The sequence below is a fragment of the Lithobates pipiens genome, unplaced genomic scaffold, assembly GCF_037356315.1.
Source record: "Lithobates pipiens isolate NorthernLeopardFrog02 unplaced genomic scaffold, aLitPip1_a1.2 Scaffold_23, whole genome shotgun sequence".
NCBI classification, from domain to species: Eukaryota; Metazoa; Chordata; class Amphibia; order Anura; family Ranidae; genus Lithobates; species Lithobates pipiens.
In genome coordinates this window covers 291,584,101-291,607,701 of record NW_027507785.1, presented here as the reverse complement: position 1 = coordinate 291,607,701, position 23,601 = coordinate 291,584,101, and the positions used below count along the sequence as shown (strand labels likewise).

Here is a 23,601-nt window from a genome sequence, read left to right as displayed (position 1 = left end):
TGTCGCACTGCGCGTCCTCACTGGTCCCTGCTGTCTTCTGGGACCTGTGTGGCTTTTAAAGTATCCTCTCATAATTCAGCTCCATTTTTTGTACAGTAGATAAGTGTTGCCAACCGTCAGTATTTTTACTGGCAGCCAGTAAAAAACAGGCAATTTTTTTCTGCCAGTAAAAGGAAAAAGTTGCCAGTAAAAAATATGGTTGTTATTTTTGGCTCGGTCCAGAGCTGGCCGAGACCATCTGAGTCCCTGCTACAGTGTGTTCGGCAGCTCTGGTGGAGACGGAGTGCGAGCATGTTGTGTGATGTCATGGGTGCAAGGGAGCCAAGCAGAGTGGTCAGAGCCTCGGGTGTGGGACTGCAGGACAGGAGCAGGGCAGGTTCAACTTCATGTGTGTGTGCCTTCCTATTCTAATATCTTGCCCTCCTGAGTCCTGTCCCTGAGCTACTTACTTACTATATAGAAAATAAAATATGTTTTTTGCCCTAAATATCTACCTTAAATCACATTGATAATTGTATATTGTACTTGTTTGTAGCCTAAATACTAAAATGTGCACTTAAAACTATAATTTTGTAACTTTTGGCAATGCCAGTAAAAACTTGTCTGTGCCAGGAAATTTTGGGTGTCGTGTCAGTATATTTCAATCTGGTAGGTTGGCAACACTGCATTAGATAAATGCCCAGCATGGTGACACAGGAAGGTGCAGCAGGAGATGGCGGTGTCACCCTACAGCCTAAGCAGTGACAGGGTGTCTGGAGAACATAGGCACCTAAAGTATATGACTAACGCCCGTACACATGATCAGATTTTCCATCAGAAAAAACTTGGATAGTTTTTCCGATGGAATTCCGCTCAAGCTTGGCTTGCATACACACGGTCACACAAGTTCTCTTATCTTGCGACCGCCAAGAACGCGGTGCCGTACAACACTACGACGAGCCAAGAAAATGAAGTTCAATGCTTCCGAACATGCACCGAATTGTTTCCGAGCATGCGTAGGAATATTGCGTTTTAGAATTTGTACAGATGATCGGAATTTCCAATCGGAACTTTTTCCGACCGGAAAATAGAGAACCTGCTCTCAATCATTTGCTGGCTGGAATTCTGCCAGTAAAAGTCCAATGGAGCATACACACAGTCGGAATTTGACCAAAAGCTCTCATCGGACTTTTGCTGGCAGAATTTCTGATCATGTGTATGGGGCTTAAAGCAATGTTCCAGCCGCAATTTTTTTTTCTTTTAAAAGTCAACAGCTACACACACTGTAGCTGCTGACTTTTAATAAGGACACTTACCTGTCCAGTGAGCCCGCGATGTCGGCCGCCCGAGGCCGATCTGTCCATTGGATCGCCATCTTAACAAGGGGAAACAGGCAGTGATGCCTTGCGGCTTCACTGCCTATTTCCTACTGCACATGCGCGAGTTGCGTGGCATCTTGTGAATGGCCCTGTTATTTTCTGGGACACACACATGTCCCAGAAGACAACGGGGCAGCTCGCCAAAGAGGAGGAAGCGCCGCGGAATAGGAAGAGGCAGATTAGGAAGACTGCCTAGCAACAGGGGTTTCTGGTAAGTAAAAAAAAAATGTTTTTTTCTCAAATGTTTTTTTTTTTTTTTTGTGAATGTTTATGTAATTTTTTTTTTTTTTTTAGGGTGGCCCTCCACTTTAACTTACTGGTAGCGTAAAGAGTTAACATACAGTTCTTGAATGTATAGAGTCATCATGTGAATACTTTCATTGTCTGCTGTATGGTCTGGATGTCAGCTCAATCTACATCACTTGCCCCATTTATATTACACAGCTGGAGAGGAATACAGGAGATTTACCTGTGAACAAAACATCGCCTCCATCCAATGTCGCATTTTCATCTGTCATCTCAACAACATTCAGCTGCAGATCTTGCAATGCTTTCTTAACTCCTTCAACCTGTAGAAAAAATAGATTGGACAATTAATTCCCTGTTATAAAACTTTGCATTGGAAACTAACTTAAGAGAAAACAGAAGGTTAATATAAAAAGTAAGTAGTAGTACAATAATTCTTCCAAACTCAAGGGTGGTGTAATGGTGCTGGATGTGTCACATGTTCTTGGTGGTTCAAAATGAATGCATAGGTTTTACTGCCCTCTGGGGGCTGAGGGAATGAACCCAATGAGAACACTGTAAAACAAAGAGGGCGCAGCAACCTTGTGCATTACCCAAGTGGTATCTTTAATAAATGTATAAAAAGAGATATGCTCACAAACACATAAGTGATAAAAGCATTTCAAAGTCCATAGTAAAATTAAAAGCAACCGGGTCCCTGAGACTATTCCCAGTAAGTCGGAGTCTGAAGGTCCTCTAACTTGCTGGTAATAGACTCAGTGACCCGGTTGCTTTTGATTTTACCATGGACTTTGAAATGCTTTTATCACTTTTGAGTAGAGCTGCACGATTCTGGCCAAAATGAGATGCACAATTTTTTTTGCTTAGAATAAAAAGATCATGATTCTGGCGGCGTAAAATCTTTCACATTATACAAAAAAAATTGGGTTAACTTTACTGGTTATTCTTTTTTAAATTAATTGAAGTGTAATTTTTTCCCCAAAAATTGCATTTGAACGACTGCTGCGCAAATACAGTATGACATAAAATATTGCAACAACCACCATTTTATTCTCTAGGGTCTCTACTAAAAATATTATATATATATATATATATATATATATATATATATATATATATATATATATATATATAAATATAAAATGTTTGGAGGTTCCAAGTAAATTTTCTAGCAAAAAAAAAAAATATTAATAATTTTAACTTGAAACCAACAAATGTCAGAAAAAGGTTTAGGCCCCTTTCACACTGACGTCCCGTTCAGGCCCGCCTGTCAGTTTTTCAGGCAGACCTGAACGGGTGCTTCATAGAGCTCTATGGAGCGTCGGATGTCAGCGGTGACATGTCCGCTGACATCCGACCCGCTCCGATCCGAAAAAGTGTAACGGAGGAAAAAGCTATTTTTCCATCCGTCTGCGGATCGGATCGGGTGACGACGGGCACTGCGGTCCGTCGTCATCCGATCTCCCATAGGGGAGAGCGGCGCTGTGACAGGTCCGTCCCTGCGCTGTGTGCAGAGACAGACCTGTCATCTCCCTGCTCAGCGAGGATCGACGGAGTGATCCCCGCTGAGCAAACGGATATCCACGGGGCGGATCAGAACTGATCTGCCCCATGTGAAAGGACCCTTAGTGTTTAAGTGGTTAAACTTCACTCATTTACACACCAAATTCTATGCCTTTGATCAAAAGGACAACTTACAATGTTTATACTTAAGTTTCACTGCTAAAGAATGTTGCGATTCTTGGCAGGTGGCCCTTTTTTTTTTCCCCTTTCTTTTGACAGCTGTCAGCTGTCAGAATTCTCTGCATAGAGAGAATCGGGAAATACTTTTTCAAGATCGCAACGGGAAAGAAAAATATAAATATAAATAAATCAACTTTTTTTTAAGCAGAGTTTGGCCAAAACCCCAAGCCTCGGGTAGGCTGTGCAACACATTACATAGCCAATAGAGACACGTGGGCAACAGAAGGATGTGGGACCAAGCTTGACTTTTACAGATGTCAAGATTTGCATAAAGCTTCAGCTGCCTACATCACTCGGTCATCTGATTATCTCCATAAGAAGTTTTCACTGAAGGAAACATTTGCTCCTATTTTCTTTACCTAACCTCCCATTTTAAAGTTCTACAGTTTGTACCAGGTTCCCTTTAAGAGGAACTCTGTAAGCAGTCAGATCTTACCTTCCCTTAGCTGTCCTTCTACCCGGATTCCTTTCCAGAACCGTCTGAAGTCTGGTGTCATAGATAGGAACCGTATCCATCCCAAACAACTACACCCCCCCCCCCCTCCCCCTCAAACTATAAAATTATCCCTTGCAGTAGGCCCACACTGTGCACTATTGCTTGTTTTGGTCTATAGGACACAGAAAAGGAAATTTACTTAACCGATCCTCTGCTCCTTCTCACTGCTAGACCCCACAGCATCTACTCCTTCTAGTTCCACTGGTCCAAGGTCCTGATGTCATTGAGATCAGTGGAGGCCCTGCGCTAGAAATGAGGACATCAAGGGACAGTCCACTGCTGGAAAGTGGAGGAGCGCCATCTGCTGGAGGATCAATTAAAGGCGAATCTCCTCTCCCCTGGACAAATTGAGCAGTTAACCCTTGCAGTGCAGGTACAACGCCATCTTATGTGTTCCTGGAGTTGGTCTTTAAAATTATAGGTTCCCATTCAGTATGATGGAAACAGAAAGTTTTATTTTTGTCCAACATGCACAGGAAAAATAGCTACTATTTGCAAGGGAACTTTGGCATAGCATTAGGGCACCCGGGAATTTGGGGGTGGTCATCGTTTAAAAATAATGGTGTATTATCTGGAATGTCTGGTAACTGGAATAAATATTTTAATACATCTTCAAAGCCATGCCAGGGTTACTTAAATCAACATCCTGTTTTTTAAAAAAAATGTTTTAATTATACTAAATTTCTTCTTTACTAGTAAATTATTTCAGCTCAGAGCTATAAATGCACATTGTCTGAACTCTGGCACCCAGAGCCAGTAGGCATTCACTTCCTCATACTTCTACAATTAAAGCAGGTAACAAACGGCGAATGACGTTCGCGGCAGTTTATTTACACTGCCTTTTTTAATAAAACGGCTATTCCGAGTTCCAGAGAAACATGAATTTCTGCAATGTCTGCCCAGAGTCCCCCCAGGCAGGAGATGGCATATGTCAGAGTACAAGGTGATACACAGCAATGTAAACATGGCAGTATATCTTCTCTAAACCCTTCACCGGTGACAGAATTATGAGGCTGACATTTGGAAGAAAACTGAAACCGTGCAGAATTTCTGAGAACATTCACAGAAGAATCCCTGCAAACTAAATCTGACAATTGGGTTACATCACTTGCAATCGTGTGAACCCAGCTTATGTAGCCATCTTGAAAAAAAAAAAAAAAAGGAACATTCTTTGGTCATGGAAAATAACTTTTTAAGACCATTTGCCGTAACAGAATGGAAGAGGCCATTTTTTGGGGCTGATGCAATATATAGAAGGCTAGATCTTGTCAGTTCAGTAGAAATATGACTGGAAACATTTTACAGATATGTTCAGGAAGGAAGAACATAAAGAAATGAGAATATGCAAAGTGCACTGAACCACCAAAACCAACCAGATTTGTTTGCGGTTGAACCTAGATGTGATTCTAGACTCTGACCTCTCCTTTAGGTTGCACACCTAATCACTGACCAAAATTATTGCCACCTTCTCCTCCGTAACATTTCCAAAATTAGCTCCTTTTGAATTACCGACACCACCAAGATACTCATTCACGTCCTGGTCATCTCTCCACCTCCACCACTGAAACTCATTGGCCTACTTATACCTCCTTCAATCTATCATGAATGCTGTCGCTAGACTCTTATTAACCAATCAATGGCCGCTGCTCCTCCCTGCCAATCCCTCCACTTGCTTCGGCTAGGGAAACGTACGTTGTAAAATATTAACACTTACATGCAAAGCCATCACAGCTCTGCTCTCAGCTACATCACTAACCTCCTCTGAAAATATCATCCAAATGATCTACGCCTGACAATTTCCTGCTCTCTAGTTCCCTTGTCTCCTCCTTCCTTATTTACCTACAGGACTCTCTAGCCCTTTATCAGCCACTTCCTGTCTGCATACACTCTGTGCCACTTCCTGTCTACATGCACTTCCTGTCTGCATACACTCGAACCACTTCCTGTCTACATGCACTTCCTGTCTGCATGCACTCTCAGCCACTTCCTGCCTACATGCACTTGCTCCCGCAGCCCATCATTGCTCTGGGGTAGAGTGTCACAGCCACTTGTAGCCTACTCCAGGGTGCATGTGACAATTACAGTATATGACTGAAAGACAATTGTCACCCCGGAACAGTAATAAGAGTCCTTATGGCAGAATGACCTGGTATTATTTTAACGAAAGCTTCAAAATACAAAAATGAAAATGTTTACCCCAATATGGGAAAGCTTATATGCGGGTTTACTGCATGAATAGGCAGAATGAGCATATACAACTATGCAGGGTCATCGGGAATGCATTCTCAAGCCTGTGCTGTGTAACTCTCTCTCTCTGTATCCTGCTTCACTAATCACATTAAAACTTCTAAGGCAACTCTGAATCTGGTTGATGGCTGTGGGATACTTTGTGATGTGGAATTTTTATATTGGTCTACAAGAGGCAGCAGGGAGGGTGTTTAATTATCAGCAGATGTGTTCTATTTTTAGCATAAAGTGTGTTCTATCATTACTAACAAATGTGTTCCAGGATCACCAACAGAAGGATTCCATCGTCACCAGCGGATGTGTTACACTGTTTTCAGCAGGTGTGTTCCATCATTACCAGAAATTGTGTTCCAGCATCACCATCTGATGGATTCCATCATCACTAGCAGGTGTGTTCCATCATATTTCAGCAATTGTCTTTCATCACCAGCAGGTGTATTCCATCATTTTCAGCAGGTGTGTTCCAGCATCACCGACAGATAGATTCCAGCATCACTAGCACGTGTGTTCCATCATTTTTAACAAGTGTGTTCTTTCATGACCAGCAGTCGTGCTCCAGTATCACCAATAGGTGGATTCCATTACCACCAGTAGGTGTGTTCCAGTGTCACCTACACTTGTGATCTATTCTCACCAGCAGGCGTGCTCCAAGATCACTAGATTATAGAAGCAAATGCTGTGGACTGCTGCAGTTCATTAGTCTAAAAAAACAAAAACTGCACTGTTCAGCAGACAGGCTATGCTTCTTATTTGCATCTCAAGCTCTGTTTTTGCAATTCAGACCACAGAATACTTATACATTTTTCACAGTGGGTAGTCTGCAATTCCTCTCCGTCATGGAATAGAAATTCACTCTTTGTGAAGTATCTAGCTCCTATAGCGGTAGTTCGGTTGCATCTTCATTTAGGCCCAGCCCACAATATGGGCGTTTCAGAATATGCAGACAGCTTTAATATCCAAACTCCAATATCCATTTTGCATTCTTGCCGATGGGACAAGCTATAATGTTATTAAGATTTGGATTTCATTGGGGCATATTTGCACTTCACAGCGCCGAGACAATTGGACTGAGAGACATCCTGAGGTTTTGAGGCAGACACATTCCTGAGTTAGAAAATGTCTACAAATGTAGATGAGAGACATAGAAGATCTGCCAGTGCTCCTCAGCTTCTGGGAAAGGAGCAATAAATGTGTGTTAATGACATTTCTAAGAATTTCCTGTTATCCGGCTCACAGTAAAATCCATCCTGTAGCACATGAATCCCAGTATACCAGTACACGTGTATGCAGCCTGTCAGCTCTCAGAGAAGGAGCGCCGTTTAGAAATACATAAACTGTTGATCTGTCTTCTAGGGTAAGAACTTCCCCAAATCTTTATCAAGTATAGGTGGGCAGTACATTGACTAAGCAGCTAGCATTCCCTCCTTACAGCACTGGTCTACTGGCTTCAGTTGCTCCCATTGACAGTTTGCATGGAGTTTGAATGTTCTCTCTGTTTTTGTGGGAATTTCATCCAGTTGCTTGAAGTTCCAAACACAAAAGGTTACAAGTTAAATTATAAACTAAAGGCAAACCTTTTTTTTTCAGTTTTGGATAGAGTGGAGAGAGATTAGAACACCTGTCAGTTTTTATTGTGGTCTGTTCCCCCATTAGGGAGATTCACCCTCTCTATTGTTTACCATTATCATTGAAAATGAAAGTAAAAGAAAATCTCAAGTTTTGGGTTGTCCCCAGAAAAGTAATAGAAGGAAATCTATGGGGACACTAGTTCTGATGGCCTGTGGTCCCCAAGAGATTCCCTTAATTTGCAAGGATTTCCTTTCACTTCCTGTTTTGGCTCTGGGACAGGAAGTGAAGGGAAATCTCTCCATTGGAAAATATATGGCAAAAATAAACCTTACAGGGGGTTATAACCCTCATTTACTCTATCCAAAATGAAAGTTGTTGGTGCTATACAGATATGAGAAATAAATTCTGTATTGCAGCTAGGTTTTATAAATTCAATCCAATGGCCTGTGTGAGTGAGCCTTGGGTTTCTGTCAATGGTATCAGTTTTAGATACTTCTAAGATAATTCAGAAACTGTAGTTGACCTTCTTCTGATGTCGGTTTGACCTGCTTCAAGCAGGTTTTGCATTAACCAACTAGCATGTCATCCTTTAAATACTTGGGTGTCGTTACCTCACAGGTTAATAACTATGTAGAAAGGCACTTGAGTCCCCATCCTCACACAATTTAAACAAAGCTGTAAAACATGGAGTAGGCTTCCCTTGACAGTGGTAGGCAGAGTGCCAATTTGGTTAAAATGGTATTACTATTATATCTTTTCTATAACTGTCCTGTATGACTTCCACAGTGTTTTTTCCAAAAATAGATTCTATCGATCAAGAACTTATTTGGAAATATAGACACTCTAGAATAAGGCTCTCCACATTACAATTGTCCAATGACGGAGAGGCCCAATTGGGCGGTACCCAATGCTAGACTGTATTTTTTAACAAATGCAACACTGGTATGGTTGAGAAAGAATAATACTGTATGGGGTCTTGAAGGTCAAGTTTATTCCAACAAAACCTGTTCAACTGGTAGGGGCACATGATTTCCATCTTAAGTGTAATCTCCCTTCATTCCATTTAATACATAAACTATGGGAATCTGTAAAGGGCCTAACTTTACATGAAGGGTACACGCAATATATGCCTATCTGGAATAATCCAGAATTACCAAAATTGGAAAAACTTGAAGGATTTGATTTTTGGAACAGGCCTGGCCTGGGATTCCTTTATTAATTATATGATACCATTATTATTACCATTCAATGGGGGTTATTTACTAAAGGCAAATCCACTTTGAACTGCAAGTGCACTTGGAAGTAAAGTCGATGTAGATCTGAGGGGGACATGCAAGGAAAATAAAAAACAGCAATTTTGCTTGCACATGATTGGATGATAAAATCAGCAGAGCTTCCCTTCATTTCAGAGCTACCCCTTAGATTTATAGCGACTGCACTTCCAAGTGCACTTTCAGTGCAATTTCAGGTGCACTTGCAGTGCAAAGTGGATTTGCCTTTCGTAAATAACCCCCAACGTCTTATGCCGCATACGCACGATCGGACTTTCCGGCAGACTTGGTCCGGCGGACCTGAATCCGTCGGACAATTCGATCGTGTGTGGGCTCCAGCTGACTTTTTTTCCCCCAAAAGTCAGACGGATCTAGAAACAAAACATGTTTCAAATCTATCTGACGGACTTAAGTTTGACGGACTAAAAAAAACAAACCCCCCCCCCCCAAAAAACAGGAAAACCATTCGTCTGTGTGCTAGTCCGACGGACCAAATACGATGCAAAGGCAGCTATTGGCTACTGGCTATTGAACTTCCTTGTTTAGTCCCGTTTACGTCATCACGTTCAAAACAAATGGACTTTCGAATAGACTTATGCCGCGTACACACGGGCGGACTGTATGGCGTACTTAGTCCGTCGAAACACATTTCAGCGGACAGTCCGCTCGTGTGTGGGCTTCAGCGGACTTTTTCAGCGTGCAGTCTGGCGTACTAAGTATTTCGGATTTTTCGAAATTCTGTCCGTCGTACTTTGGTTTCAGCGGACAATCCGCTCGTCAGTAGGCTAGTTTGACGGACTAAGAATGGCGCATGCTCAGAAAGGATTTACACGGCGGAAGGGTGCTTTGCTGTGTATTGGACTTCCTATTTCTAGTCCCGTCGTACTTGCTGTACACGTCATCGCGCAAGCTTTCGACGGACTGTTTGTGCATCCGCGTGTGGTCAAGTCCGTTCAGTCGAAAGTATGACGGACTGTCCGTCGGATTGTATGACGGACTAAGTACGCCATACAGTCCGCTTGTGTGTACGCGGCATTAGTCCGGTCGTGTGTGGCCAAGTCCATTTTGTTCAGAAAGTCCGTCGGGCCTTCGCCGAAAGTCGGTCGGGAAGACCGTCGGACCTAGTCCGTAGAAAAGTCTGGTTGTGTGTACGCGGCATTAGCAGAACATATCGGCTACCCAATAAATTTTTCCTTCAAGTTCTACAACTATGCCATGCTCAACAGAGCCATAGAGCCAAGCAGCTGTGTATTGGCCAACATATAATCCATCCAGAATTTTGACCATGGTAATATCTACATCTTGTACCAAATGGGGTTTAATAGAAGATTTATATTCTACTATCTAAATGGCAGTCATTTGATTATTCTAGTACAGGAATGCAAAACCCATTTGAAGAAGGTCAAAGTATCAACACAGGCAGGGCTGGTGCAAAGATTGTTGACACCCCAGGCGAAACCTAATTTTGCTGCCCCCTTGGCTCCGCCCCTGAACCCACCCCCTTTGCCCGAGCCTCAGTGTGACAGGAATCGGCGCTAGAGGAAGCATGCGGCTGCAGTAGAGAGCACTGATCATAGAGGCGCGCAGGGAATGTTTGCTTCCATTCCATCAGGACATGTCCTCCAATGCTACGCCTCTATAATGACACTACAGAGTGGCTACCTGAGTAACATACAGCTGAGGCATCCCCCTAGATTTGCACGCTTTATCCCAGCAGCGCCCACTAGAGGTTATAATAATTATTACAGAGGTATTTATAATACTGCACCGAAAACGTACATAGAGGTAGGAGATTTAGAGTAGGGAAAACCAGCGGCCGGGCGCCCTAGGCAGCAGTACACCCTAGGCGGCCGACTAGTTTGTCTAGTGGTAGCACCAGCCCTGAACACTGGGCCTTAAAATAAAATTCTATACAAATATATACGCTCCAATAATTTATGCAACAGACACTGCAGATTGTTAACATTAAGCTGGACTATTGCAACTTCCTCATACGGACAATTGGCAGGGTCTTCTTTAAACAGAAGACTCCAGTGCAGAAGGAGTTTTACTAGGGCTAGCCATACACGTGTAAAACTATTTTTAAACATTGGTATGGAAATTCTGAAAAATTGCCTATCAGAGCATGCAATTGAACTCAAATTTAGTTAGAATGCCCTTACAGAGGTTGTTAAAGAGGAAGTAAACCCTAATGGGTTTACTTCCTCTTTGTTTCCCTGTAAAGGCAAAGCATAATGGGCTACTATGCATCACTTACCTGACACTGGAGCCTGCGATGTCCCGATTTCCTTGCCGGCTGGAAGCGGCCATCTTCCTTCCGGGGTCGCAGACTCCAGCTCTGTGACTGGCCAGAGTCGCGCGTGGGAGCCGCCAGGCATGTCCTTTAATGAAAACGGCACACCGTGACCCTTCTAAAGTGCGCATGCGCTGAATACATCGGTGCATGCGCAGAAGTAATCCTCGTGCAGGGAATTGTAAATAAACCTACATGGTTTAGGAGATATTTACAGCACCTACAGGTAAGCCTTAATCTAGGCTTACCTGTAGGTGAAAATGTGTTGTAAGGGTTTACAAGCACTTTAAAATGTTAGCATTCAATTTCGAGATGCATCGAACTGATGTAATATTTACGCCTGTTGCCATACCACATACAGTATACCATTTTTAATATGTCATTATATGTATGTCAGTTTTGTGGCATCCGTGCCCATTCAGTTTTCTGTCCACATTTTGATGGTGGAGTGTGATGGACTCGTGTTGGATCTATGGGCAGCTGAATGTAAAAAGACTTGTGTTCATTTACATCAGGAACCCTTCAGATTCATCACATTTAGGTCCAGAAATACAGAATTTTGTTTTCTGGACCTGGATGGACACAGAGGTAGAAGGATGTAAACAGACATAAAACTGATTACATCCTCCTTCCCATAGACCCGCATAGGACTTCAGTTTTTCAGGCAGACCTTATCAAAAAGCCCATGTGATCTGGTGCAGGGCAGAGCACTGTTTATGTGGGTTCAATTGCTCTTACAAAGTCCACATGGAGTTTGTAAGTGCTGTAACCACAGTTGTACATTGTGGTGCTTCCTGCTGGTCCATGTGTCACTACAGGACACAGGAATGGTGCACGGCCGCTGATAAGGAAGTACAGCCAGCCCCCCTGTACTGGGCCTGGGCCCCATTAGTTCCAAAGGGGGGCCTGGGCACCTGCTAAGCAGGAGTGCCAGCTGTACTGTCTTATTGCAGGCACCGATCCTCTTCTGCCTCCCCAGGAGGTTCTCCTCCTTTTTCTCTCTCTGGCTTCCCTCCTCTCCTCCCCTGCGACAGATGCTGCAGGCACACAGCAGAATGCTTCAAGATAGAGAGTGGGGGAAGGGGTAAATATATAATTGTCTGACCCCTCTCTTTCCTGAAGGAACGCAGTGAGCGATCAGTGCCACTGGCTTCTGTGTCCATTCATCACTGAAGCATAGTAAACTGTAATCACTATGCATCCGTTTGTGAATGAGCAAGAAGCCTCCTATTCATTCACCTGTGCAGCTGAGGTTGCAGAGAAAGGGACTGATAAATCTATGTCCTCAGTCACTTTCAAATGCATGGGTGGGGGGTCCTGTCAGGTATACTGTATGGAGCCCAGTGAATTCTAACAGCAGCCCTGGGTTGGTGGATCAAACCACTCAGTACATGGGGGGGGGGGGGGATGGAAAATTCTACAGATTCTTCAGCCGGTGGTTTCTCTTCATGTTAGCAGAGATTGGCAGTATGGGCAGCAGGAGCTGTGGTTATTCAATGCCAATGGGCAACTATTCTGCTTTACTTTCCTGCAGCTCTAGCATACAAGAACAGATCTCCTGGAGCCATTTAGCATCAAGGGTTGGAGTGGATTATGGTTTTAAATAGAATACAGAGTTCCTGCATATTTAAAAGTTTTGCAGCTATCCTTATATTAGTTCAATATGGGCAATACAAATTTTCTACTTTGATCCTAATCCTTTTGCGTAAAAATACTACGTAAAATGCAGTCAGTCATGTTATTTAGAGACCATAAGTGGAGATAAAAATAAAATGACCTACAAACAAAACAGCACTTCTGCGTAGAAACTGTCCAGAGAATTGTCTATGCTACCCATAGAAGCTACGGAAATGTCAAATTGAGACTAAACTCTAGACAGATATAAAAAGAAAAACCAATGCAGCCATGTAACCATTTGGGCTGCATTTGCACCTATGCGTTTTGAATCACGGGCAGATTTGCTGCGATCATGCTTGCGATTTCAAAGTGCAGAGGTGTGAATTGTGAATGACAAATCGCAGAATGCACATTTCAGAAGCCATTCACTTGAATGGCACTTAAAATTCACTGTGCGGTTCTGCCACGATTGTCTCGTGATAAATCGCACTACAATCGCACCAACAACTGGCATCGCATGAAGCATGTCGCGCAAAAGTAGCTCCTGAACTTTTTTGGGCAACAAGCTTCACGTAATGTGGGTTGCTGCGATTGTATCGTGATTTTAGATGCCATATATGCCACATAATATATATATATATATATATTTTAAATCAAGAGCTGGAGCTGCTAACAGCCTCTTGCAGTCATTGAGAAAAAAATGTCCATGGACGGTGCAAATTTCCTGCAACCACGGGTTGCAGAAAATAAATTTGCATGAGTCCCCCATCCACACGGACAATGTTGGCAGGGTAATCCCTCCTACTGAGACATTGTATTCTCCTGGCAGGGAGTCAGGGGAAGCCATCCTCACTAGGAGAAGACAGTGATTATTGCTAGCAGCTATAATAGCCACTAGCGATAATCACAAGCAGATCTGGCAGGCTGGTTGTACCCAAGTTGATTGATCAATTTGGTATATTCAGCCTGCCCATGCACAGTTCAAATTGAACCATCTATGGCCGGCTTTAGAGTAGAAATCCAACATGCTTCAATCAGAGCCAGGAGATCAATCAGTGAGTAACTGCCTGTAATCAGTGGCAGAGCGGCCTCCGATTACAGAGCCTCCATCACTGATCATTCTCCTGGCTCTGACCCTGATGAAGGACGAATGTTTTTCCCCCGAAATGTGTTGGCTTTTTTTTGCTTTACCGGTTTGTGATTGACAGAACCAATAATATAGCTTTGGACTCACAGAATGTTTGTTTGGCACATCTTCTGCTCATAGTTCTACTTTAATTAAATAGCATTTTCATTTTGTGGTGCACAGATACAGTTTGGCCGCCTGCTGGTGGCGCGGCTCTTGTTCTGGGCGGGCGTCATATGATGTCCATCCTATCAAACAAGGCATGCGCGCGATCATGTGGGCATGGCTGTTTATCGGGCGCGATTAAGCCACTTTGCACAGCACATTCGTGTGATCGTGAGCACGCTGCATGTTGGTGACAAGCCGTGTTCCCAGGAACACGGCTCGTCACCATTGGTGGGTAAACAGCCATTGGCCGGCGGCTGTTTACCACGTGATCGGCTGTGATCCTTTCACAGCTGATCACTAAATGTAAACAGTGGTAATGAGATGTTACCGGGTTCTCCTCCTCAGTGTGAGAATGACATTGCGGTATCTTGTTACCGCTTACAGTGTACACCAACACACACTGATTGCCTCCCCCCCCCCCTAATAAAGAGGACCTGTCACCACCCATCAAAGTACCTGTCACCGTTCATCTGAGTATCCAAGTACCCGAGTACCTGTCACAGTTCATCCGAGTACCAGAGTACCTGTCACAGTCAATATGGAGTACCCGAGTACCTGTTACAGGCCATCTGAGTACCCGAGTACCTGTCACAGGCCATCTGCGTACCTGTCACAGTCCATCCGTGTACCCGAGTACCTTTCACTGTTCATATGAGTACCGAGTACCTCAATACCTGTCATCGCCCTTCAGAGTACCCGAATACCAGTCACCAGCCCATCAGAGTACCTGAATACCTATCTGTAGCCCATCAGAGAACCCGAATACCTGTCTCCAGCCCATCAGAGTACCCGAGTAGCTAGCTGCAACCCATTCCTTATAGAATATATGTTGGGGTGTTTTACTTTTTAAAATGGGGTCATTTTGTGGTAATTCCATTGTCCTGGTGCTCAAGGACCTTCAAAAGTGTAATAGGTGGTTGAGAAATGAGATATGTCATTTATGCACATAGAATGCCTGAAGGTGCTACTTCAATGTTGGGCCTTTGTATGTGGCCAGGCTGTGTAAAAGTCTCACACATGTGGTATCACCATACTTGGGAAGAGTAGCAGAATGTATTTTGGGGGTGTAATTTGTTGTATGCATATGCTGTGTGTGAGAAATAACCTGATAATATGACAATTTTGTAAAAAAATAATTTTTTTTTTTTTTTTTTTAAATCATCATTTTGCAAAGAATTGTGGTAAAAAAATTATTATTATTAAAAAATCGTAGAATGTTGAAAAAAAACATGATCCTTTACAACCCCTTTAACTGTACTTTTCTTTAACTAGTACATTTCCTAGGATCATCAACGCCATCTGGTGGCAAAAATACAGTATTTTTTCATGAACTACCTCAAATAAAAAAAAGAAATACGGCATGACTGCCACTAGAGGGCGCTGATAATCCTAGGAAAAAACATATTAAGCAAAATTAGGGTGAGATTTGTTGTGTCTGTGTGAATGATTGACACAGCTTTTTTTTTCTTTTTTTTTTTTTTTTATACATAAACCCCATAAAAACTGTCAGGTATTTTAATTTCACAGTATCTACCAAAAAATAAATAAATGATATCTCCACTGTAGGTGGAAAGACTCTAATCATAAGACAAGCAATTACTTGAACACAGCTGGCACTGTCAAACCGATTTGTCAATATTCCTTATGTAGGTTGATGATGCATAAAACATGACCCAGCGACAGCTCGTGTCAAAGCCTCGGCCCCAGCGGCAATGTTCTGTCGCTAAAGAGGGGATCTCACGCACGCTCGGCCAGCTTTCTAAACAAAAAGGGGTGAGAGGAGGACAGCCAGACCGAGGTTTAGGCATACATGAGTAAGCTCAGGATTCTGCCACTGTACGGCTGTTACTATTACCAAGCATCCGTCAACACAGCTTCAGATTCTTACATCAGAATTATTCACCCCCCCCCCCCCCCCCCTCGGGCAAATATTTTCCAGGCTGCAGACACAATCACGGCTGGAATAAAAACATGACATGTCATTCCACACACTGGCTCCTTGTGCAGACTCATTCAAAAGACAGCATTGTATTGAGAGTCCCATAAATCATGACCTGCAATTACTAAAATGTGCGCCGCTTATTAATTTCCCATTACCGGAATCAAATTGCCTATTATTTCAAAAATAATTAGATACGTGCCTGTTGAAGTCTGAAACTGAAGGTAAAAATTAAAGGCTAGGTCTACCCAGGAATTATATTTTAAATTGGGAGTGGACTCTAGGGTACTAAAACAGCCAAAATGCTCAAAACTTGGTCATATTTATAGTGCAAATATTTTTAATGCATTAATAACAAAAGCTCTGAAAAATTTGAAAGCCAATTTAATTTCCTGGTGGAGCATTAGAATTTTTGGTAGGTTTAAAATCTCAATACCAGTATTAAAAGAGGAAATAAACTCTGATTTGTTTAATCCTTAAGCTGCTAGCATTAGCAAGAAGATATGAAGGTACAGTGGGGAAAATGATTTGATCCCCTGCAGAATTTGTAAATATGTCCAATTATTAAGAAATTAATGGCCTATAATTTTTATCATAGGTGTATTTTAAATGATAGACAGAATATCAACCAAAAATCCAGAAATGCACATCTCCTCCGGGTCTCGTCTCCTGAACTGTCCAGGTTCCATCACCAGTGGAGGCGGGATGTTCCCGAAGATGGACTCCGAGGATTGGGGCGATGTGTGGGACTTCCCCTTTAAAATACTGGTTTCCTTGACAGACCACCTCATTCAGTACAAGATTGTCCATTGGGCATATCTTACTCCCGCTCGGGTGCACAGGATGAGGTCTTCTCTCTTCCCGGAATGCTGGCGTCGTGACCATGACCCTGGGGACTTTATCCATATCTTTTGGTCCTGCCCAGTAATTACAGGTTTCTGGTCACAAATTCTTTCAGAAGTGAATGATCTGTTAAGCATCTCTATGGATCCATCTCCAAGAATATGCCTGCTGGGGCTGGTGGAGGACTTGGTGCCCAGAGTGGCGGAAAGAACCTTGTTGGGTCTCCTGCTGTTCTATGCCAGGAAATCCATTGTCCTATGCTGGAAGTGAAAGACTCCTTCTTCTATAGGTTTATGGAAAACACTTGTTAGCAATGAGATACCCCTTTACAGGGACACTTATATACATAGAGGCTGTCCGAAAAAACACAACAGAGTCTGGAGTAAGTGGTTAGCGGAACCCTCCACTGCTGCAACAGATTAGGTGACCTCTCTGATATATGATGGCTCTCCTTGACATCCTAATAGATCAATCCGGGATAGCACGATAATCTAGGTGAGCTAGCTCATTGTCAGTCCACACCTGGAGCAAGAGCCATGACAGCCTATTGATGATGTTATACTATGGTAGGTGTAGATATTCTAATGGTCCTTGATATTATAACGATACCTTGTGACGCCTGTGTGGGTCCCTTCCATGTTAATAGCCAGATGTTGGCTGAGCTGTTGTATGTCTGTTTTGTTTTGTGTTTGTTAAGAAAAGAAAAAAAAGTAAAAAAAAAAAAAGAAAAGAAGAAGACAAAAAAAACACATGATACAAAAACAAAAAACCTAAACATATACAACTATTGTCCTAAGTGAACCTCTCAATCACATTGGAACAGGAAGGGGTCACCCCCAAACTGTTCCTACAAAGTTGAGAGCATGAAACGGTCACTGACTGCTCCCGGTCTATGATAGTAGCGGCTGGTGTGCAAAATTTGGGGGGGGGGGGGGGGGGGAGGATGCAAACAAACATGCCCCACCACTCATACTACCCCCCCCCCCCCCCGGCACGCAATCGAGCGATTGGGAAGGCGGAAATCCGAGGCCTTACCTGATGCAGGGAGGAGGTTTGCGTGGGGAAGAGCCAAGCTGAGGCCGTTGCTTCTCCTCTCAGCCAAACAGAAAGTGGGTCCTGAGACCTGATTTGCTGGGATTCGCTAATGTCACACAATTGGGTGGGCTCGGGGGCAGTGCTCTGCAACACGAGCCCACCCTTTTTGAAGCCAATTGGAGCCTCCGGCTCTAAACATATGCTTCTAAAAAACAAACAAAAAACAAAACAAAAAACACCCCATTGAAATCCATGCGTCTGGCGCCCTGCATTGAGATTAGGAGCCGGGCGATTAGGGGGGCGGCGCCCCTGGTCTATGACCAGGAATCAAATGCCAATCAATGTGGTCACATGATCAGGAATTCCAACTCTGCATCAGGTGCCAGAGTAACAGGGATGGTGTCACAGGGGGGCCAGGGCCAAATCTAAGGGGTACTGGAGTTCCTCTTTAACTAGTAAAAAGCTGAGCTTTTAAGGAAAAATTTGAGCTTTGCTTTGTGACATGCCAGGAATTTATTTATGCAGACTTGTAAAATTTCTGTAAGCTCTACCTTAGCATTTTCCCATAACCCCCTGTGACTGTAAACATGGACGGTGTCATACTCAAAAGGCTGATGTGATTTTGATTGCCCTCCGCGGCCAACATCAACCTGCCTCCCCACTGATAAGACACACACATTTCTCAGGGAACAAGTATGAATTTCATTAACCCAAAAGCCGAGCTGGGTCAGTGCATCGCAGCTGAGGAGCGCGTTTGTTTTCAAAACACAAGAAAGCATTCAGGTCGGTGAAGGAAAAAAAAAAGTTATATAACAGTTTTACTGGCACTTAGGGACAACCCCGAAATACCAGCCCAGATCCTACACGATAACAATGACATGAAACGAGGATCTAGTACGAGCTTGCTGAGAACGGCCATCGCTGAATGCTTCACTTTACTATTACATAATGATCAATTGTTCTATACTGGGCAAAGGTACATACCCCATTCTGTCTGGACATGCTCGGTGGGCCAAGAATGTACCTGGACTAGCCAAAAATGTGTTATCTTTCAGGCACCAGATATATCCTAAATTACCTGGACTGCATGCCAGTTCCCAACCACTATGCGCAAAACAGATGAAGGAGCTCAACTCTTAGCTTGCAATATACAATGTACTGTGTCACACACTAAATTAAAGTCAAATATTGGTTTCCAGTCACATCCTATGGGCAGTCACTGGTCCTCCATGATCATGGTGAGTCTACTCTTGGTCTACCAATCCGGCAAAGTTTGTGCCCCTGCTAGATACGCATTCACCATCTGCTGGTTGAAATTAGTTACTGATTAGAGTTGTCCTCCTACAAAGTTTCATAATTAGTAAGGTTGAATAAAGACACTAGTCCGTCCATTTCAACCTAAGTGAGTGTCTACCCCTATCCCTGTACATTGCACACTCACATTGGTCCCTACCCTCAAGGAGCCCACAATCCAAGGTCCCCATTCATATACTAGGGCCAATTTTGAACAGAGGCCAATTAACCTACCTACATGTCTTTGGAGTGTGGGAGGAAACCGGAGTACACGAAGGAAACCCACACAGGCACAGGGAGAACATGCAAACTCCAGGCAGGTAGTGTTGTGGTTGGGATTCGAACCTGCGACCCTTTTTACTGCTAGGTGAGAGTGCCAACCACTACGCCACTGTGCTGCCCAATGATTCATGATTGTGATGTAACGAGCAGCAGAATTAAAAGGGGAGCTCCAGGCAAAACTTTTTAAGATAAGGTTTAGACAAAAACTGGAACAACTAAAATCACTGCTTGATTTGTATTACAGTCTGTGTTCTAAGAGGAGGAGTTATCCCCTCACTTCCTGTCCCAGTGACCACACAGAGTGGAGGAAAACTCGCTAAGCAGGGAAGTAGACAGCGGACCACTTCCCCCAAAACTGAAAAATGTTTTGCTAGGAACTAGAAATGAGCTCAGTGGCTGGCTTTCCTTTGGTTCCTGGTTCTCCCTCAAAATCATGTTCTGCCTATTCTATTTGGCTATTGGAATTAGTTTGCCTGCACTTGCTTTGATCTGTGATAATACTCGGCCTGCCTGTTTATGGATTGCACACTTCCATGATTATTCTCTTTGGTGCCTGTTAGATAATCAGCTGTCAACAATAGGGAAAATCTGAAGGCAAGACCTAGAGGTGCCACACAACACAGCTACCCCCCCCCCTTCCTTTTCCTTGTTCCTTTCCTTTTCCTTTGGAGTGGGCGTCTCTTCATGTAACGGGCAGTGATAGAGCCATTAAGCAACTGTTTAAAATGTGACTACTGAATTTGTTATTCTGTTTAGATGGCATTAATATATAAAAGTCTATATATCGATAGCTCCTGATGAAGAGGATAATATCAAAGAAATGTGTTGAGCTGCAAAGACTATTATATGCAAATATACTGCAGTATTAACGCTGACCCCTTTATATTTCTGTATTTTATTATGATCCATTTTGTAATGTGATTTGGAAATAGTGTTGATGCTGCTCTTTTAAAATAATTTTGAATAAACAAAGTATATTTTAATAAAGTATGCTGTGCCTTAAAAGTCCTGCACCAATACTATAGTATAACTTTGATGGCAGATAAAACCTACTTGGATACCATTTAAATACATTTATATATATTTTAAAAAACAGGGATTATGCTTTTAAATAAGCCCTCAATGACCCCTGCAGCTACAGGCACTGTAGAGTAATTCATCCTAAAATTTCACAGCAAAGGGCACTTTCATTACAGCATCTCAGCTCACCCTACTGCCCCCTCCCAGCAGAGTTACTTAGTTATTCCGCTCTCCACCCCAGACGTGACCTGGTAGTTTGTCAGCTTCTACCTTCTAATGTAAACACAGAGCACATGTACAGGAAGGGGGGTGAACCAAGTAAAACCTTCTCTAGTAATCTTTGAAGATGAATTAATGCACAGTTTTTTCATCTACGTAGATCAATAAGGCACACTAGTTTAAACAAAAAAAAAAAAAATGCTCCTAGCAGCTTTCGAGCAATTTTTTTCTGCTTCTAGAAGCAAATAGTGTTATCTTATGTGTCCATGCACACTATTTTAGTCTAAAAGCTTTTTTGAAGCTTCAGCTTTGAGGGGCAGTAAAAAAAACAAAAAACAAAACACTCCTAACTGCTGCTAAAACACAGCTAAAAGCTGGCACAAAAATGCTATTATGAGCATTTTTTCATCCAGCGTTTTTCTGGCATTTGTTTAGCTTATAGTATGCATGGAGCCAAAGGCTGGGGTCACACTTCTGCGAAGGTGGACATCGCATGTGATTCACAACCAATTGCTGTGCACATCAAATGCGATGTCTGTGAGATGCAAAATTCAGCCATACATTAGCACTAAAATGGTGCCGGACGTTTTTTTGGTCTGCCCTGGAATCGGATTGCATGGGTGTGCAGACCCATGTGATCCGATTCCACAGTTCACACTGCGTTCTGCGAACAGATTTTTTGACAGTGTCATTAACTTTCTATTGATACCCGCAGCGGTTCGCAGATGTCAGTGTGAACTGCCCGCAAGTCAGATGCAATGTGGGAACCAGCACGTTTCCTGTGCGGACTCCCGCACTGCACCAGTGTGAACCCTGAATAAAAGCTTACTTGAAAGTTTATTTTCATGTTAAAGCGGATGGAACTCATTAGAAAACGTAAGCACACCTCACCCTCCCTCGTTTTTGGATATTTTTTTCAGACTTTTTTGGATATTTCCTTCTGTACTTCCGTCGCCACGTCACTTCTGCTGGTTTTTTTTTACCCTCTTCCTTTCACTCCCTGACCCCCCCCCCCCCCCCCATCACCTTCTAGAAACTGTGTGTCCCAGAAGATGATGGGACTATTCAGTAAGCGCTGCGCAACTCGCGCATGCGCAGTAGGAAACAGGCTTTGAAGCCGCAAAGCTTCACTTCCTGCTTCCCTCAGTAAGGATGCCGGCGCCTGCACCCAGAGCCGATGGAAGGGTCAGCTTTGGGTGTATACATCGCAGGCTCCAGTTTTTGTAGCTGCTGACTTAATTTTTTTTCACCGTGGCTGGAACTCTGCTTTAGGCTGGGTTCACACTGCTGCGGCAGCGAGAACCGGATGTGATTCGCACCGCACTGCAGTGCAAATCACATCCGATCTCTGTGCGATGCGAGTTCAGCCATACAGATAGTATGGCTGAATTCGCATCGCACCCGCCGCAAACTCGCACGGGACCCTTTTTTTGGTCCGCAGCAGAATCGGATCGCATGGGTGTTCACACCATGCGATCCGATTCCTGTCTGAGTTTGCAGATCGCACTGCGATATGCGAACTGATCTGTGGGTGTCATTAAGGTTTCACTGACACTCCCAGAAGTCCGCATAGGGCAGTGTGAACTGCCGGCGGGAGGCATGCGATGCGGGAAAACGCAGCGGATTCGCGGCATTCCCGCATCGCTCCAGTGTGAACCCAGCCTTAATGATCTGGAAATATCTGCATTTCGACAGCCTGGCTACACTTCTACATAAAAAGCAAAATTCCCAGCAGGAGAACCTTTCTTGCTTTAGATCAGCAAGCAAAACCTTCATGCAGGTTCCCTTCAGTTTCCAGTTAAAAACGTGTTTGTTCACATGCCCAATTAGTACAGCTCCCGCTAGATCCGAGAATCATATGACAGATCGTCCGTTTTTTTTTTTTTTGGTTGCAAGTCTGATATCAAAAATTACGTTTGCTAAAGGGACAGAAAAAAATTTGGAAGCAATTTAATATGTTGTAGTGTATTTGTATTGTATTTTTGAGTGACAACTGTACTGATTAAATGAAAATCGTACAATCAGATACCGTATGAGAAAAATTTTAGTGATGAACTTTTGTGATCAGCTCTCGAAAGCTGCGTACTAATGATCAGATTATTGTACGATCGCTTTGAAAGCGGTATTTTTCAATTTTCAGATCGTGTGTACGGGCCAAAAAAAAAAAAATGTGTGCACTTTTTTATTAGCGCGACTATTTCCATTTACTAAGCTTCGTACATGATTGTATCGCGTGTTTGTGTCGCTGCCTTTTTCCTTCCACAGGTTTGTTTTCACTCAATAATATCGATAGCTCAGTATATACACTTTGAACAAATAGGCTCCATGCACACTAAAGCTCAAAAAATCTTTTTCTGGATTGCTGGCAGAAAACGCTGGTTGAAAAACCTGCTTTTAACAGAGTTTTGTACTAGCGTTTATGAGCGTTAGCGTTTATGGGCGTTTTTAATAAAAATACACAGAGGACACTCCAAAAATCCCACAGTGCATTCCAAACTCCCACAATGCATTGAAAAAAATAGAACGCCGAACACGAATTAACACGTGTTTATGAGCGTTTATGCGCGTTTATCATTTTTTGGCGGTGAAAAACATCACTTTGAACGCAAATTTATGGCGTTCAGAAAAAAAGCCCATAACTCCACTGCTCATTAAAGTGGTTGTAAACCCTTACAACACACTTTGACCTACAGGTAAGCCTAGATTAAGGCTTACCTGTAGGTCCAAGAAATATCTCCTAAACCTATACGGTTTAGGAGATATTTGTCCGAAGACAGGCACTGCTGTCTACGGCGCATGCGCCGTAGACAGCGGTGCGCAGGCGCACTGAGAGCGG

The 23,601-nt window shown here is 43.2% G+C and overlaps 1 protein-coding gene across 3 annotated transcripts in view; it reads right to left on the bottom strand.

Moving 5' to 3' along the window:
- Window positions 1–23,601, bottom strand: part of DDAH1 (dimethylarginine dimethylaminohydrolase 1) — a 289,072-nt gene that overhangs the window by 31,356 nt on the left and 234,115 nt on the right. For 2 of the 3 annotated variants that reach the window (XM_077450319.1, XM_077450317.1), the window contains one exon: window positions 1,828–1,927. In XM_077450319.1, the coding sequence (XP_077306445.1) occupies window positions 1,828–1,927 (100 nt within the window). Of the gene's footprint in view, window positions 1–1,827; window positions 1,928–3,987; window positions 4,042–23,601 lie in introns of those variants that run through there. The other variant, XM_077450318.1, reaches the window with a different exon arrangement.